This window comes from Rhea pennata, chromosome 5 (assembly GCF_028389875.1).
Source record: "Rhea pennata isolate bPtePen1 chromosome 5, bPtePen1.pri, whole genome shotgun sequence".
In the NCBI taxonomy this organism is placed as follows: domain Eukaryota; kingdom Metazoa; phylum Chordata; class Aves; order Rheiformes; family Rheidae; genus Rhea; species Rhea pennata.
The window spans coordinates 30,094,593-30,109,479 of NC_084667.1; the positions used below are offsets into that span (position 1 = coordinate 30,094,593).

General features: G+C 39.0%; 1 protein-coding gene across 1 annotated transcript in view; it reads left to right on the forward strand.

The window, feature by feature from the left end:
- The window catches only part of ELP4 (elongator acetyltransferase complex subunit 4), a 152,973-nt gene extending 139,686 nt beyond the window's left edge, over positions 1-13,287 (forward strand). Inside the window, exon 10 of the mRNA XM_062576307.1 lies at positions 12,670-13,287. Within this exon, the coding sequence (XP_062432291.1) occupies positions 12,670-12,801 (132 nt within the window). The 3' untranslated portion in view covers positions 12,802-13,287. The remainder of the gene's footprint in view (positions 1-12,669) is intronic.
- The last annotated feature ends 1,600 nt before the right edge of the window (positions 13,288-14,887 follow it).

A 14,887-nucleotide genomic window follows, 5' to 3' on the forward strand; every position in this document is an offset into this window, starting at 1 on the left:
ACCTCATTGTAATCTGGTATTGAAATTGGTTGTAGGCTGTGGAAGGGGTTAGCGAACGATGAAAAAATATTTTTTGTAATTATAGCAAACCAAACCATTTCATATTCTTCCACCGCATATTCTACAGTGAAAACCTCTTTGTTTTCTATGTCTCTTGTCAAAATTATGAAGCTTTAATATGTCAGTGCCGTCTATTCAAATGGAAAGAACCATTTAGATATACTTTTTTTCTATAGAGTCTCATCTTTTTCCAGTGCTGTGGCTGTTCCCCCTGGCAAATTCTAGCTACTTTCAAAATATTTAAATAAGGGTGTCTGAGAAGGTTGCCTGGTCTCTTAGTTGTTTCTTATTTATTTCTAGGAAGAAATGCTCAAATGGTATTTAGAAGAAATAATTATACGGGGAGAACAAAACATATTCCTGCCTGGTGTTTCCTCCCTCCCTCCAACCTGTTTTCATGCTATGGTTCAGAACTTAACAGCGCTCAAGAGTGTCAGGCTGAATAGCAGCAGGCTTCTGCATCTTAAATCAAGTGCTCTTCAAAGCACCTTACTTTTCTGGGGATAAAAACTTGAGGCAGGTTTTTCTGTCTGGCCTATTCATCAAGTATAGTCTACTGAATTGTTGACATTTCCAAACACTAAAGGGATTTTAAAGATCTTATTGCTCTAAAGAGACTTACTTGTATTAGGGAATAAAGGAGTAAAATGAAAAAATACTGACACATGATAAGTACAAAACTAAATAACTGCTAGAAACATCTGAAAGCAAATAACTATAATTTGACACACAGTTTCTGTACAAAACACATTTTTGATGTAGGAATCTGCTCAAATGTTCAACCCTCCCCAAAATTCCAGCAAAATTGTGGTATTTATTTTAGTCCCAATTATTCGTAAAAGCTTTACATTTAATATGATACTTATTTCTATCATTCATATTTAACACATTTATTTGAGCTGACACAGAGTCCTACTGTCTTATATACAGAGTAATTTAGAAAAGAATTAGTGTGACCTGTCATTTAACCTTTAACCAGCAACTACTCATTCTATGCTTAAACTTCCTTTAATGCTTTTTTTTGCCAAAGGGTAGTCAACATGACCACTTGATCACCAACACAATTTTTATGCTGTTTGTGTAAACAATATTGACACTGAGTAAAAATACATCATGATATGTTTTCATACCTAAATGGGTTGATCCAACTTCATGGATATTAAATTACACTTCAATGACTTTTCAAGTCTCAGAATATTTGGTGGTAATACTGCAAATGTTCACAGGAGATTTAGCCTGTAGGCCTCATAAGCTGTGGGAGGGATTAGTGTTGAAAATAAGAGATATTAGAATATGAGTTATATAATTTCTGTATCACAACCTGGAAGTTGTAGGGATTGAACATACTTCCTATATCAGTACTCGGCTTTAGGGTAAGAAGGGAATGATAACAGATCCCCGTCCCCCCCTTTTTTTTTAATTTCTGGCCCAATTTTTGCTTTAATATTGAACATCTGACAGCTGAATTTACCATTGCATATCTGAAGCTTCTAGCTTGTGACGGGCTGCAAACATAAACAAATTGGTTGTCTGTTTAGCAGCTATGGTTTATAAATGTGCAGAAATTCATAAAGCAGCAATGCATTTATCTGTGTAAATAATATTTGCTTTTAAAACACAGATCAGTAATGAGAGTTTGCACTTACATAGCACTTTTCATCTCTCTAGCACTGTTTTAAAGTGATTAAATAATTTGTGTTTCTCTACACATAATAATCCTGCCAGACAGGATTACAAAATACCTGTAGCAAAGAAGAACTTGTCCATGCATGAAAAGCAAAATAAAATAAGATAAAAAGCTCCAGAAAATTAGTCTGCTTCAAAAACCTATTAAATTGTTCCTCTCCCTGAAGCTTTACAAATGTGCTAATTGTTGTGTTCTGGTCATGTAATATGTTTCTGTGCAAAGTTAAGATGATTTCCTGTTACTGGAGAACTTGGACTGTTTGGGGGGGAGGGAAATGGAGGGCTAAATAACAAAGTGCAATGAATCTTCCCTTTGGGCAGCACAGGCTTCAGTTCTGAGTGCCCAGAAATGCTTCACAGATGTGCTGGGCTGCCTAGCAATGGAAATTTTCTAATTCTGGCTGACCTAAAAAAGTAAATAGACTACGAGCATAAGACTACTCCCAATATAAAACAAGAGCACCCCAGCTAACATTTACATTTTACCCCACTATAATTTTCTCCTTCATAACCAGCAACTTGCCAGACCTTTGAGACTGGTCTCTGGAAATACAGACATTCATGAACATGTTGTATGTGTATTTACATTGTGTAGTATAATGTGAAATAATATAGTTCAGTCTGTCTTAGCGCTTTCTAGAGCAATGAGCTGCATCCATTGGGGTGACCGCGTAGGCAAATGCATTGGCCCTTGCACCAATACCAGGGGCTGACATGCACTCTCAACCAAAGTGTGCATTTACCTCTGTGGTTACATATTACATTTGTATTTGTGCACACAGCTTCTGGAACTGAAGTATTTTTACAGGAGGAGGAGGAAATATGTACTGTCAGCGTAAACAAAATCTAGAAAAATCTGCTGAGGCAGCAGTGGAGCAGTCCACAACTGGACTATTTCAGAACAGCTCCTGTTTCCTTCTTTTTTCTTATTCCACTAAAAAAAATAATTTCTTAGCATCCACAGAAACTAAATACTTGAAATCAGGTGGAAGCTAGAGAACATGTCTGATTTTAGCAATAGCTGAGTTCAGAAGTGTCTGCTTTTATGTCACAAACTTTGCTTTTCTCAGTTGGTAACTTGGGCATTGAAATCCACTTTGTTACAGAAACTTGCCAGTGTGAGTTACTAGTCCTGGAGCATAACCCTTCTGTAAAGCGTTGAAATCTATCTGGATGATTTGATCAACAAGCAGAGTACTTTTTATCAGCTTATTTGTTTTCCTTGGGTAAAAGGATGTGATTCAAAAACATGTATCAAAGAGTTTTCTGAAATACAACGAAATATTTAAACTGAGACAGAACCTTGATAGATTACAGTGGACTTTAACAGGTTTGCTTTGGATGAAAAATCAAATGTTCAGTTACTTTTCCAACTTAGCTTAAATTGTAGAGGTTGGCAATAACATAGCAGTATGTTGGGCCTCCTAGAACAGATGCATCCATCTTTGAATGGTGTTTCCCTCTCCTCCTCACTTACATCACTTTCATTTGTACACACACAGACTTTTTTTGAAAGCTTGAGACACTTATCAAGCTTTTCAATATAGAGGCCCAAGTTCAGGTAGAGCAGAGCAGTCATCGGCAGCAGCTCTGGAGCATTTCCAGTGAGGCGTCTGTGGCTTAGTACAAAATCCATATTTTGTGGCATCTTGTAATGTCACTCAAAGAAAGAGGAGGTTTAGAGGAGTCGCTGACTCAATGAGAAGTTTCATATGGTTGTAGGACTGAATTCCTCTCCTTGAACTTTTACGGCACACATTAAGAATTCAGTTTAAGCTAGTCATCACGGGTCCGTCTGTAATCAGCAGAGATAGGCAAGCACTTGCAAGAGTGATTCATCCCATCCTAAGTAAATAACATAGCTTAGACTAAATGACTGACTTGTAGACAGCTGCAATTAGGTTGAATGAATGCATCGAGGAAGAGAATCTGACATTAATGTTAGTGTCCATCAGGACTATCCTGAGAGCCCTAAAATTCTTCAGACTGACGTCACCATTTAAGGGCCCCACAATCCTCTTACATCAGCGCAGGGATGAGCAGTTCAGCAAAAGGAACACATCTACGTGAGCGGCGTTGGTCGGCTTGCTTTGGACGCACACGATGCCATTAGAGTCACGACTTAGGGTTTGAATGTAGAACATCGTTTCCCTTCAGCTGTCAGACTCTGAATTCCCATCTCGACCGTACAGTGTCTAAAAAATCTATCTTCTCTTGCCCTCCGACATTCCTTCCTCTTCACTCCATCTTTTCTTCAGCTCTTTGTCACTTATTTCTTCCCCTATGCCTGTTCTCTCCCCCTTACCATTGCATGTATGTAATTCAGTTAAAAGAAAAAAAAAACTTTGGCATTAACACTATGTTTACCAATCATGACATTTTGCATTCTGCATGTATATTTTATCTTTCACCTCTCCCCTTTTATCCACTTTATGTATTCAGACTTTAAACTCTTCAGGACAGAGATGGTCTTTCAATATGTGCTTGATAAGGATGTATTATGATTGTATACTATGTAAGTAGTTAGTACAGTTTTGCACATAAGATTACCATGTATTTCTCTGATCAGATAAGCAGCCAAATACCTGTCATCCCTGGATAGCTTATAACCATCACTGATTATTCCAGCCCCCTTTGTAACAGGCAGACCTTCTTCATTAAGCAGAGGCTACAGTTACAGTATAAAGAGAATGTGTTACTTGTAAGTGTAATTTCGAGCACTCCGTGTTGCCAAACAAATACTTGACTTTCTCAAGTATCAGATAATGTAAATATTTCTGATGTTTCTCTTTTCCTTCTATCCCTTCACATGTAGCGAATCAAGTCTTTAACACATCTTGGAGTTTTTCTTTGGAATGAAAAACTCATTCAGAGTTACCTGAAAAGTAAAAATATTTAGACTTTTAAAAAAAATCTTTTTAAAACTTTAAAAAAAATCTTTTTAAAGCCATTTATCTTTATAATCAGTTTATAAAATATATCCATTGCTGTGACTTAAAAATAGAAATGTAGCATCTGTGAATATAACAGAAAAAAGATGAAATCACGTCCGTTAGACAGAAAAGGTTACCAGACGATTGTTCCCTGAATTAGTTAAAATACTGAGAAGATTGCAATGTGAACACAAGTGTAAGAGAGTCTTAGTAAGTCAGTTAAAGATAGGTTTGCTCAAGGCAGAAATGCAGTTACTGGAGTATAGTTTGGTAACTGTCCTCATGCTAAGTTAAGTATGTATAGATTCTGAGGCAGTAGTTGGAACCAAATTTTGAGAGTGCTCTTTAATTTTTGCGTGACAAGAGCCCAGGTTTGTTGGCATGACTTTTCTAGTCTTTGCAGTGGGAACCTGGAATTTCACTGTTTTGCCCTTCAGAAGGCAGCACACAGTAACTCAGAAGTATTCTTAGTTTTGGTGGCATTCATAAATGTCCCACACCTTTTCATGTATTGTAAGATTTGTATGTAAGTTGGTCTAAATCTAGGTCAACGTAAGTGATTATGTCACTGGTCAGAAGCCGGCGTATCATATGAAATACAATTTATTCCATCCTAATACACATTCCTTGTGCCTCTGAGTTTGAGAACTTGGCAGAAGATGAGGCCAAAACCTATAGTCTCCTCCATGTCAAATACCTGAAAACCCTCTTCTCTCGGGAGGGAATTTACATTCATACCTGTGCATCTTCTGTGTTTATACTAACCGCAAAGATATGACTGGGTTTTGGCCAGAAAGACCAATTAGTTGTTGTGCTTGATGGTGACCTGTTGAGAAGGCGGTAGGCAGGAGCGGCTTCCGAGCTGCGCCCGGGCGAGGAGGGCAGAGCGGCGTGGGCACGGCAGCCCGCTCGGGCAGCCGCGCCGCGCGCCAGCTCCGCTGACGAGCCCAGAAGTCAGGTTCGCAGGTCAGGGAGACGGCGGAGCTTAACTGCAGCCGCTGAGCGACGCGCGGAGCCCCTGGCCCAGCGCGCTCCGGCGGCCGCGCCGGTCCGGGCGCAGCTGGCTCGGGCGCAGGCAGCGCAGCCCCAGGACGGAGGGGCAGCCGTCGGCCGGAGCAGCGTGCTCCGCCGCAAGGACTGAGGGACGGCCCGGGCTCTGCCGCCGGCTGGCATCCCTCCACTCGCTCCCTCTTTCCTTAAAGGGTTGCTTGTTTCCATTTCCAAAGGCCTCCGGCCTCTCTGTGCTATCCAGTCGGGTTGACCAGTCACCTGTAAGAAACTGTTCCTCACTCTCAGAGGAAGTTTTATAAAGTTGCGTTACTAACCTCCAGGGATTGTTCCTTAAAACCCTCCTTCTTCAGAATACCTACAAAAATACCTAAGTCTTTTCTGATGTTAGAAGTAAGTAAAGATAGAAGTAATTAATAATAAGTATAGATGAGGTGATAGAAAAATAGATTTGAAAGGGAAAACATAATACAAGACATGAAGGAAAGTAGAAGAAGAAACAAGAAATAACAGGAAATCAGCTAGCCTCCATACCTCTGACTAGTCTTTACTACCTCTTCTCTGGGCTTTATCGAATGGTGAGAGTGCTGCTTCAAAGAGAAATAAGCAGGATATAAAGGTCCTCAAGTAGGAGTCTACATCTTTCATTTTTCCAGCATTCCTAAAATTCTTCTTCCTAAGCCCCCCTTTCCCCAGGAACCAAATCCCTGAGGCTCTGGGGGCTTCAGTCTGCACAGGATTGGAGCAAGGGGAACGGGAAGGGCTCTAGAGAGGTCATTCACCCATCTCCCACCTCAAGGCAGCCCTGTAGCCATAGCACGCTAATAAGCAATTTTGTTGGTCAGAGATCCAAATAGATAGAATTGCAAAGATTTTTTTAAAAAAAAGTTTAAATTGTGAAAGTTTGGGTTCAGTTGTTAAAAGCTTCATATAACGGTTAACAGAATCACAAGGTTAACCTTTAATATATTTCAAATTAAGAAAGATTCAAGATGCAACACTTACGTCGTTATTTATTCCTTTGCTACAATGATATAATTGTAATAGCTGCGAAAACGTAATAATGATTTTGGAGTAGTATGAAGAATTACTTAGTCTTTGTATTATAGAAAACAAATCTATATTTACTTATGATATTATTGCCAAACATTTGTATAATTTTTATTGCTAAAAGTCCTTCCCAGAACATGTGACTTTTAGTAGCCCTCAATTTATTCTATAAAATGTTTCTGTTTCTGGAATGTCTCCCACCTTGATTATTTCTAAGTGTTTTAGCCAGTATTTTAAAAAATCTGTATGTTTCACAGATATATCTGTTTTCAAATTTGAAAAATAGTTTTGTGAACAGATTGTTGTTTTTACTGTGTAAGTGCAATGTTAGATTTTACTAGATACTTCCATAAACTATTGCAAATAAGTTCTTCAGAAGGATATAATTAATGGTTAATTGATTTAATGTTAATGTATGTAAAGTTGTATCAGTTCCTAAAAATTATCTATGGTAGCTAACTTTTTGTTTACTTGTCATTAATCACTTAGGTTCAGTTACATGAATTTTGGTTTTTTTTCAACTCCATTTATAGTCAGTTGAAGCCTGGGTACTGTTTGTGTGCATTTTGTAACTGAGTTGTAAGCAACGTTAGGGAAGGTTTTTACAAAAACTGTGTTAGGAAATTTTCCTAATACTTAAGGGAGAAGTCTTATACCGGAAAGTCTGTTCTTAGTACCTCTGTAAAACAGTACCCTTGATAAAATAAGTTACGCTGGCAAAAGCACTTGCTAGCGTAACTGTATACCAGGGATTTTATTGGTTAATACGCACGTATATACATATATACACACATAGCCCAGCGAGAGGTGCTAGCCCCCGGGGACTTGCTCGAGTAGCCGTGACGAGGATCCTGGTGTCTCGCCCTCTGAGGCAGACCGGTGGCAGAGAAACCCCCGCGCGGCGTTCGGCCTCCGTGCCGGGCTGGCGCTAAAGGCTCGCTCCGCGGCGCTTCCACCCTGTCGTCTTACGTATTCTTCTCTTCCCCTTCCACCTTTCTTTCCTGTTGAGAACAAATAAAATAATTAGAAATTGTCTTCGGGCAGAGGGAGGAGCAGAAACAAAGCCCGTAATAAGTTTTGTCGGAGCTGTTTTCCTTTCGTAATGAACGCCCTGGAGCTGCGGGCTTAGCTCTGTCCTTTAGAGCTGCTCTTACGGTCCCACAGCCTTCGCGGCCTCCCCAAAACCGGGGAGTCGCGGGGCACCAGCCCTCCGCTCTGCTGGCACCGGAGCACCCACCGTGCCCCGCCGGGGGCTGTGTGTGCGCAGTAGCGAATCGCCTGGTTTGGTCGCCAGCCATTTCCTTACCAAGTGCATGAAGCCTAGGCTGTGATTCTGAAGATCCTCGGTTTAAACCTTTCTGACAGTATGGGTAAAAATAGTATGGGAGCATGTAATTAAAAGACATTGTAATAATGCAAATACACAGTTACCGTTGCATAAAGGAAGTTTATCCTGGCATTTCCTAGCTTTTATACTTCTAAATTTTAGATTTCTTTTGATATAAGCCTTTAAAAATTAGTACTAGCAGTGTGATTATAGGACCCTATTTTCACTTGTCTATTTACTGTTGCCAAACTATGACCGTTTTGCCTGAAAACAATGTTATGCTGCCAGCTTGTTGTATGCTACAGGAATTTTTGTGTTTATCCATGCACTGGAATATTTTAGTGAAAATTTTGAATTATTTACAAGAACAAACGAGGGGAAAATATGTAATTTTGTATCTATCAAAAGAGTAACATTTATGCCAGAGATGTGTTTTTGTTGTCCTGTGACAATCCAGATCTGTTTGGCCTGTGTTGTTCAGATACTCTCGGTGCTGCCTGTTCAACTTGACCTTTCTCCAGGGAGCTGCCCGCTCTGCAGACAGCGCATTCCCCAGGTGACGGCCGGGCAGTTCTGCCCCTGCAATCTCGCCGCAGCCTGAGACGAGGAGCCTGCTCCCCCTCGGCTGTCTGTTGCTCCCCGTCTCTGCCTGAATAAAAGCAGCCCAAAAAAGGAAGCTCGCGCCCTATTTGCAAGGGAGGAGACCATCCGCTTTTGGGGAGGCATTGCCTGGTCTCGCAAAGGGGCAAGAGCAGGCGGTGGCAGGGGCAGAGAAACTGGAGGTTGGAAATGGGGAGAAGAGGGCAGGCTGGGCTTGTGGGAGAGGGAGCGAGGCAGAGAAGCCTGACCGCCAGGAAACATTTTGTCCTAAGCTGGGACTGCATCTCTGTGGTCAGCAAATACCTGTGACAATGTCTGATCATTCTGTAATGCTGGTGTTAAAAAGGGATCAGAGGCTATTGGGGCTATCAGTTACTGTGTTAGTTCAAGTGACTGCGACGTCCACATTGGCGCCAAGGATTTTAGGCCTGTTGATTAACCTTGGGTGTCTGGATAATGCCATGTGATGAATGTCCAGTTTGTTTGTGTTTGAAAGCTTAGGAATTTTTTTTTAATTGTTAAAAATATTAGTAGGTTTCATAGTTGCAATCCTATTTATATTTTTAAGATGAGCACACAAGACTGCATTTTAAAATGCCTATTCATGCTTTTTTCAGACCTAGCATGTGCATGAATTATGATTCATATCTTAATGGCAGGATAATATACAGCTGTTTTCCTAGGACCTTAATCTTGTTTATTGTTCAGAATACATCTGATCTGAGGATAAATATGGCATATGTAGTGAAATATGCTTCCTAGAAGACTAGTAATTTGTTGTGATATTGGAAAATGGGGGTAGTAAAGAGGAGAGGGACTGCAAGAGGGAGGGTCTCATAATTAAGACACTTGAGTGATATCTTGGAAAGTATGATGTGTGTCTGCCTGTATCACTGAGCTTTCCTATGATCAGGTCGCTTCAACCTAGAATTTTTATTAATATACTCTTACTTTGTGTCTCTCGCTTTCTGAATGTCTGACTCAGGGTTCTTGCAGAAATACTGAGCACTCGTTGCTGCAAGTGACATTAGTGTTTGATCATGCAAAATGCTGCTTAATACTAAATATTCTGGAAGAGCAAGTTCTAAAAAGCTCAAAGTGTGTTTCTGAAATTAGTAGATACATTTGATCTTGTTTTTTGTCAGTCTCAATTCCTTGTCTATAAAATAGAGATAAATTTGCTGCTTTATCTCACAAGAATATTACGAAAATAACACAGTTGGTGTCTGTGAAGCATTCAGGTGCTATATACTGACATGTAGCACTGAAAAGCTATTCTGTCTTCAGAACAATGTTTGAATACTGTACAATAAATATGTCAGAAAAGTTCAGAGTAAGTGAGCAATGACAAGAAAACAAAATACTGAATGACCATCACTGAATGAGCACTGTGCATGCTCATCACTGAAAAAGATTAGGGTGTAAAAAGGTTATGTATGTGTGTAACTAAACACTATCATAGCACATATATTTGTAAAACCTTAATTCAGTCCCAACATCCAGTGTGAGGATCTTTAATTGTGACTTTTCCCGTCTCAGGCTTTGCAAATTTATCAATATTCTTCAAGTACTCCTTTCTGTTTAGATTATCTGTATAGAGAGAACACAGCACCAACTAAGAGGCCATGTATGTGGCAAAGATTCTTTTTCCCCCCTTTAACCAAGAGTTTAAATCCAGGCCAGTGTAGCAGGGTTTACAGTCATTCCCTGCTTGTGGTATTAGTTAGTCCCTATGCAAGAGGAATTTTCTGAGTCTCAGTTCTGTTTGCTTTTCATCACCTTGCTCTGAATCCATTTGGCAGACTTGGCAAAAAGGTCAATAATTGCACAATCGAGGAAACGGTACTGCATTTCCCCTAAAGGAAGTCTTCTCCCTCACTCCCCAGTGACGCTAGAGATGAACTAGCAGGCAGTGGAGACGGTTGGATTATTTCACTTGTCTCTGTGGTTCCCCCCTGCCAGGTACCCTCTTTCCTGTTAGTAGAGCACTGTATATTTTTTTTGGAAAGAAAATGTGACTCAGAGATCCACAAGGTGCTGCCTACTCTGTACTTTCTGGAAGGAATCTGATTAACACTGGCCTCTCCTCTGACCTTTGTTTTCCATGCTTAGGCCTCTTCTCATAAAACCTAAATTGTATTTTGACTCTTTAGTCAGATTTCTTTCTCAGCAGGCAAACATAAGAGGCAGATAGCATAGTTTAAGCTTTGCTGGTGTGAAGATGGAACACCATGGACCATGGTCAGTGCCCACAGCCGTACTTAACCTTTTTAGGCTAGGTATAATATGAAGAACTGCAGGTGAAAGATACCATACCAGAACACTAGTTTTAACGTAGTGAAATGCAAAGAGCCACATGCTGTTACTAATGGTATATACATATATATATATATATACAAGGTCCTTTTTTAACTACATAAACGTCTGGCTGCCACCGCATGTTTCATAGGCAATGTGCTACCAATAAATACAGAACATTTGTTCTATTTCAACAGCAAGGTATTGCATCTCACCTGGCGACTGAACTTTCCTGCTCTCCCTATGTTGCTTGTAGGCGTTTTCCTCCCTCACAGGCAGCAAACGACCCAACGCACACTCTTTCCTTGTGCCGCGTACAGCCGGTAGTGGGCTGTAGCAGGCAGTCTGGGACACCTCTCGCGTTGCCTCTGACTGCACAGTCTCAAAGCCAGCAATGAACTGAACAGTCAGCGCACTGTGAATACATACGTTTGTTAGGCCTTTTTATTGAATCCCTATCTACGTGAAGAAAGGAGCCTAAAAAAGTTGTAAGATATTGAATAAAGGGAAGCTGTATGTGTTTCATGTTGTGACATAGGGAAAAACATAGCAGAAGCGGAGAATAAGAATGTTGCACACAGCCTCCTCATACAGTTCTGTAGCTGCTGCTGTTACCCTGCTGCCTTCAGAAGCGTGTATGTTTTAAAAGAGCAGCCACCCAGCTTAGCCTTTGCCTACTAAATCTTTCAGTAGCACTTGTTTCATGATACCAGTTTCATAAATGATAGCACTGTGTGTGTATATGCTGTTCAGCTGGGTCTTCTGACTGGCTTCCAGTCCTTGCTATGTCCAAAACTCAGTCAGTAATTAACAGAGTAAAGCTTCAATTTTGCTTTAATTTCCAACTTACTATACCAAAGCTAAATGATAATGTCATATCTTTTATATACCTCTAGTGTCACAGAAGCCCCAGAGGGAGAGTTAAAATCTTTCTATCTATCCTGATTGAAAAATAAGGTTTATTATGCAAGAACTGCGTGCTTGTGGACAACCATGTAGTCTGTGTTCATCTGTAAAATGGATGTAATGTTTCTACAGCTCACAAGGCACTGCAAGGTTTAATTAGCATATATGATTGCGTAGTAGAAATGCTACTCATTTTGTTAGTGACAGAGTACTGTCACTACTCATTTTTATTAAAAGCTGTCAATAGAATATGAAGATGAAAGACTTAAAGAATAATGCTACAACTAGGGTGATCTCTGTGCGTCTTCTGTCCGTGGTGATGTTTTTTTTTAAACTCTGCCATTAAGTAGGTGTAAACATCTGAAGAGAAAGTATATTGTAATGACAGAGAAATCAAAGGTTTTGATATAGCTGTTGATAAACAGGCAAAACACTCGCTTTTGAAGGAAACATGCCCATAGATACAATTAAATACCTCAAGTAGATTTAGATATTGCTCAGAAAATTTTCATGAGGAAAATCTATTCCAATGTATGGAAGCCAGTATTTTGAAGTGCACTAGGAAAAAATACACAACTATTTCCATGCCAGCCTAAAAGACTATAGAGCAAGTATTGTGTCTGTGCGAGTAAACACTGAGCAGTGGGGGGAAAGAGCGTTGTGAAATATGCTATGGAAAATGCATTTTGTTGCAATTATTCTTTTATTTTTTGCTCCCTGTTTCTCTCTCTCTCTCTCTCTCTCTCTCTCCTCGGTCTCCCTCTCTCTTTTTCTCTCTCTCCTGAAAACCTCCTGCCGCAGCGACTGCATTTGCCTCCAGACTTGTCAGACACAGTGAGCCGCTCAAGCAAACAGGATCTGGCAGAATCCGCCAAACTGCTGAGCTCAGGATGTGGTGCGATGGCCATCGGCAAGAAGCACCTGGACTTCTAGTGATTTCTACTTAGCAGTTTCACTCAGATTTATGTGACACTCTAATTATAAGTGTTAATGACTTATATAAATATTTTTCTTAATGATTTGACCCAGCAGTCCTTAAAAATACACATTATCGTATGGTGCCTCGTTTTTTTGTTCTGATTTCTTTGTGCTAATTTTTGGCTTGTTTGGGTTTTGCTTCTTGTTAATGCTTCTGTTACTTTGGGTCCTGCCATTGTTCTGCTCTATTGGAAGTGTACAGGATTTTGTTCTTTTCCTTAAAATATGAAAATTACTTTTATTTTTTCATTTCTAGGTGTTCTATAAAATAAAACTGAAGGGATATTTTTCCCAACGGAATTTTCATATATTTAATGTTTTGTATGAATAGTAAGTTAAGTGGGAGTGTTTATTGAAATAAATGAATGAAACTAAGGAATTCATTGTCACATGTTACTCCAAAAGCAAACTGCACAATTACTGTTTTTAAAAGCATTCATTTTTATATTGGAAATATCATTATTAAATTTCAGAAAGTATTTGCATTGTTTTATATAATATATAATAATAATTAAAAGATGTTCAAGATATTTTTATTCTAAAATTCCAGTAATTAAGAAAGGTTGGGTTTTAGTCAGAATGTATTATAGGTAATTAGTTTGCCTTATGGGTTAATTCATGTATTAAATTGCAGTTGAATTGAATTTACTAAACGTAGAAAAAAGAATTGATTTCTTTATGTAGTTCAAAACAGTAATCCTAAACAATTGAAATCAGCACTATGAAATTATGTCAACAGACATAATTCGAGACTGAAATTCAAACCGACAGCTACACTCATGCTAGAAAACCAGAAGAGCGCACTGGAGCTTGGGGAAGAGTATCACAGCATGCTGGTCTAAAACAAGGCAGCAAATAAAACTAATTCAGGTTTCTGTACAGTCACGTATGCTATTTGTGAACTTACGACTCTTTTGTATGTATCTGTGCATATATCTCATCAAATAAAAACTGTTAAATATTTTTTAAACGTGGATTGGCTGCTTGGCAGTGCTGACCTGTAAATTAAATGCTTTGTATCCTTTCTGCTGCTGCTGACTTCCATTTTGAAACGTAATCTCTTCTTCTCTGTACAACTTCTAAGGCATCCAAGTGTAAGATTGCATTATGGTTTCAAAATCCGGTCTTTCTAATGTGTGCTGCGTGGCGGGAGTGAAACTGCTCTTCCGAGGACGCGTTAATATGATGCAATAACTGTGATGGGGCTGGAGCCCAGAGCTGGGTACGTGGCTTGCTTTTTTATGCAATCCAGGTTCTACTTTATTTTTTTTTCTTGACAACACTGTGTAAAACAAAGACATAGCTTTTAAAACTGTCTAACTAATATGATGAATGTCAATCACTTAAAAAACTCCACTGTAGCATAAACACATACTGTATACAGCTTTTATTCTGAATTAGAATAATTGAATCAATGACAGTGATTTGCCAGGATGTCAAATCTATCCATCATATCCTGTCACTACCAGTTTATTTTTTGTGATCAAAATCAAAAAGACTACTATTTTGTCATCAGCTATTTCATTAGTTGTAACAATCAGGTTTTCTCTTCTATATTTTTTAGATATGCCTGTTATATTTTTTATTTCTAAAGACACAAATCCTTTTTAAATCTTTTCAAAATAAAGTTTCAGAACTGAACTGTCAGTTTAATAAAGCAAAAAGACATCTACTTTCCAATGCCAATATATTTAAAATATTATCATTGATGTCTCAAACATTTTTTTCTTTCTGTATTATGTGTAACATTGAATGGAAGTTCTCATTAGCTACTTAATAGTGCCTTTTGAAAGCATGAAATAATTTAAATACGTAGGATAGAGTGATTTTTAACAAAGGTGACGTTTTATGCAGTTCAGATTTTTAATATAAATAACAGAAAACACAGTATTTCTTTGTAAAATATGAAGTCAAAGGGCATATAAATTGCTGGCAACGTATTTAAATAGGTCATTGACTTAACATACAGGAGGGAAAATATCATGAAAGTCACAGTCAGTTTCCAGTTACCATATTAGCTGAAAATTGTTAGCGAGTAGTG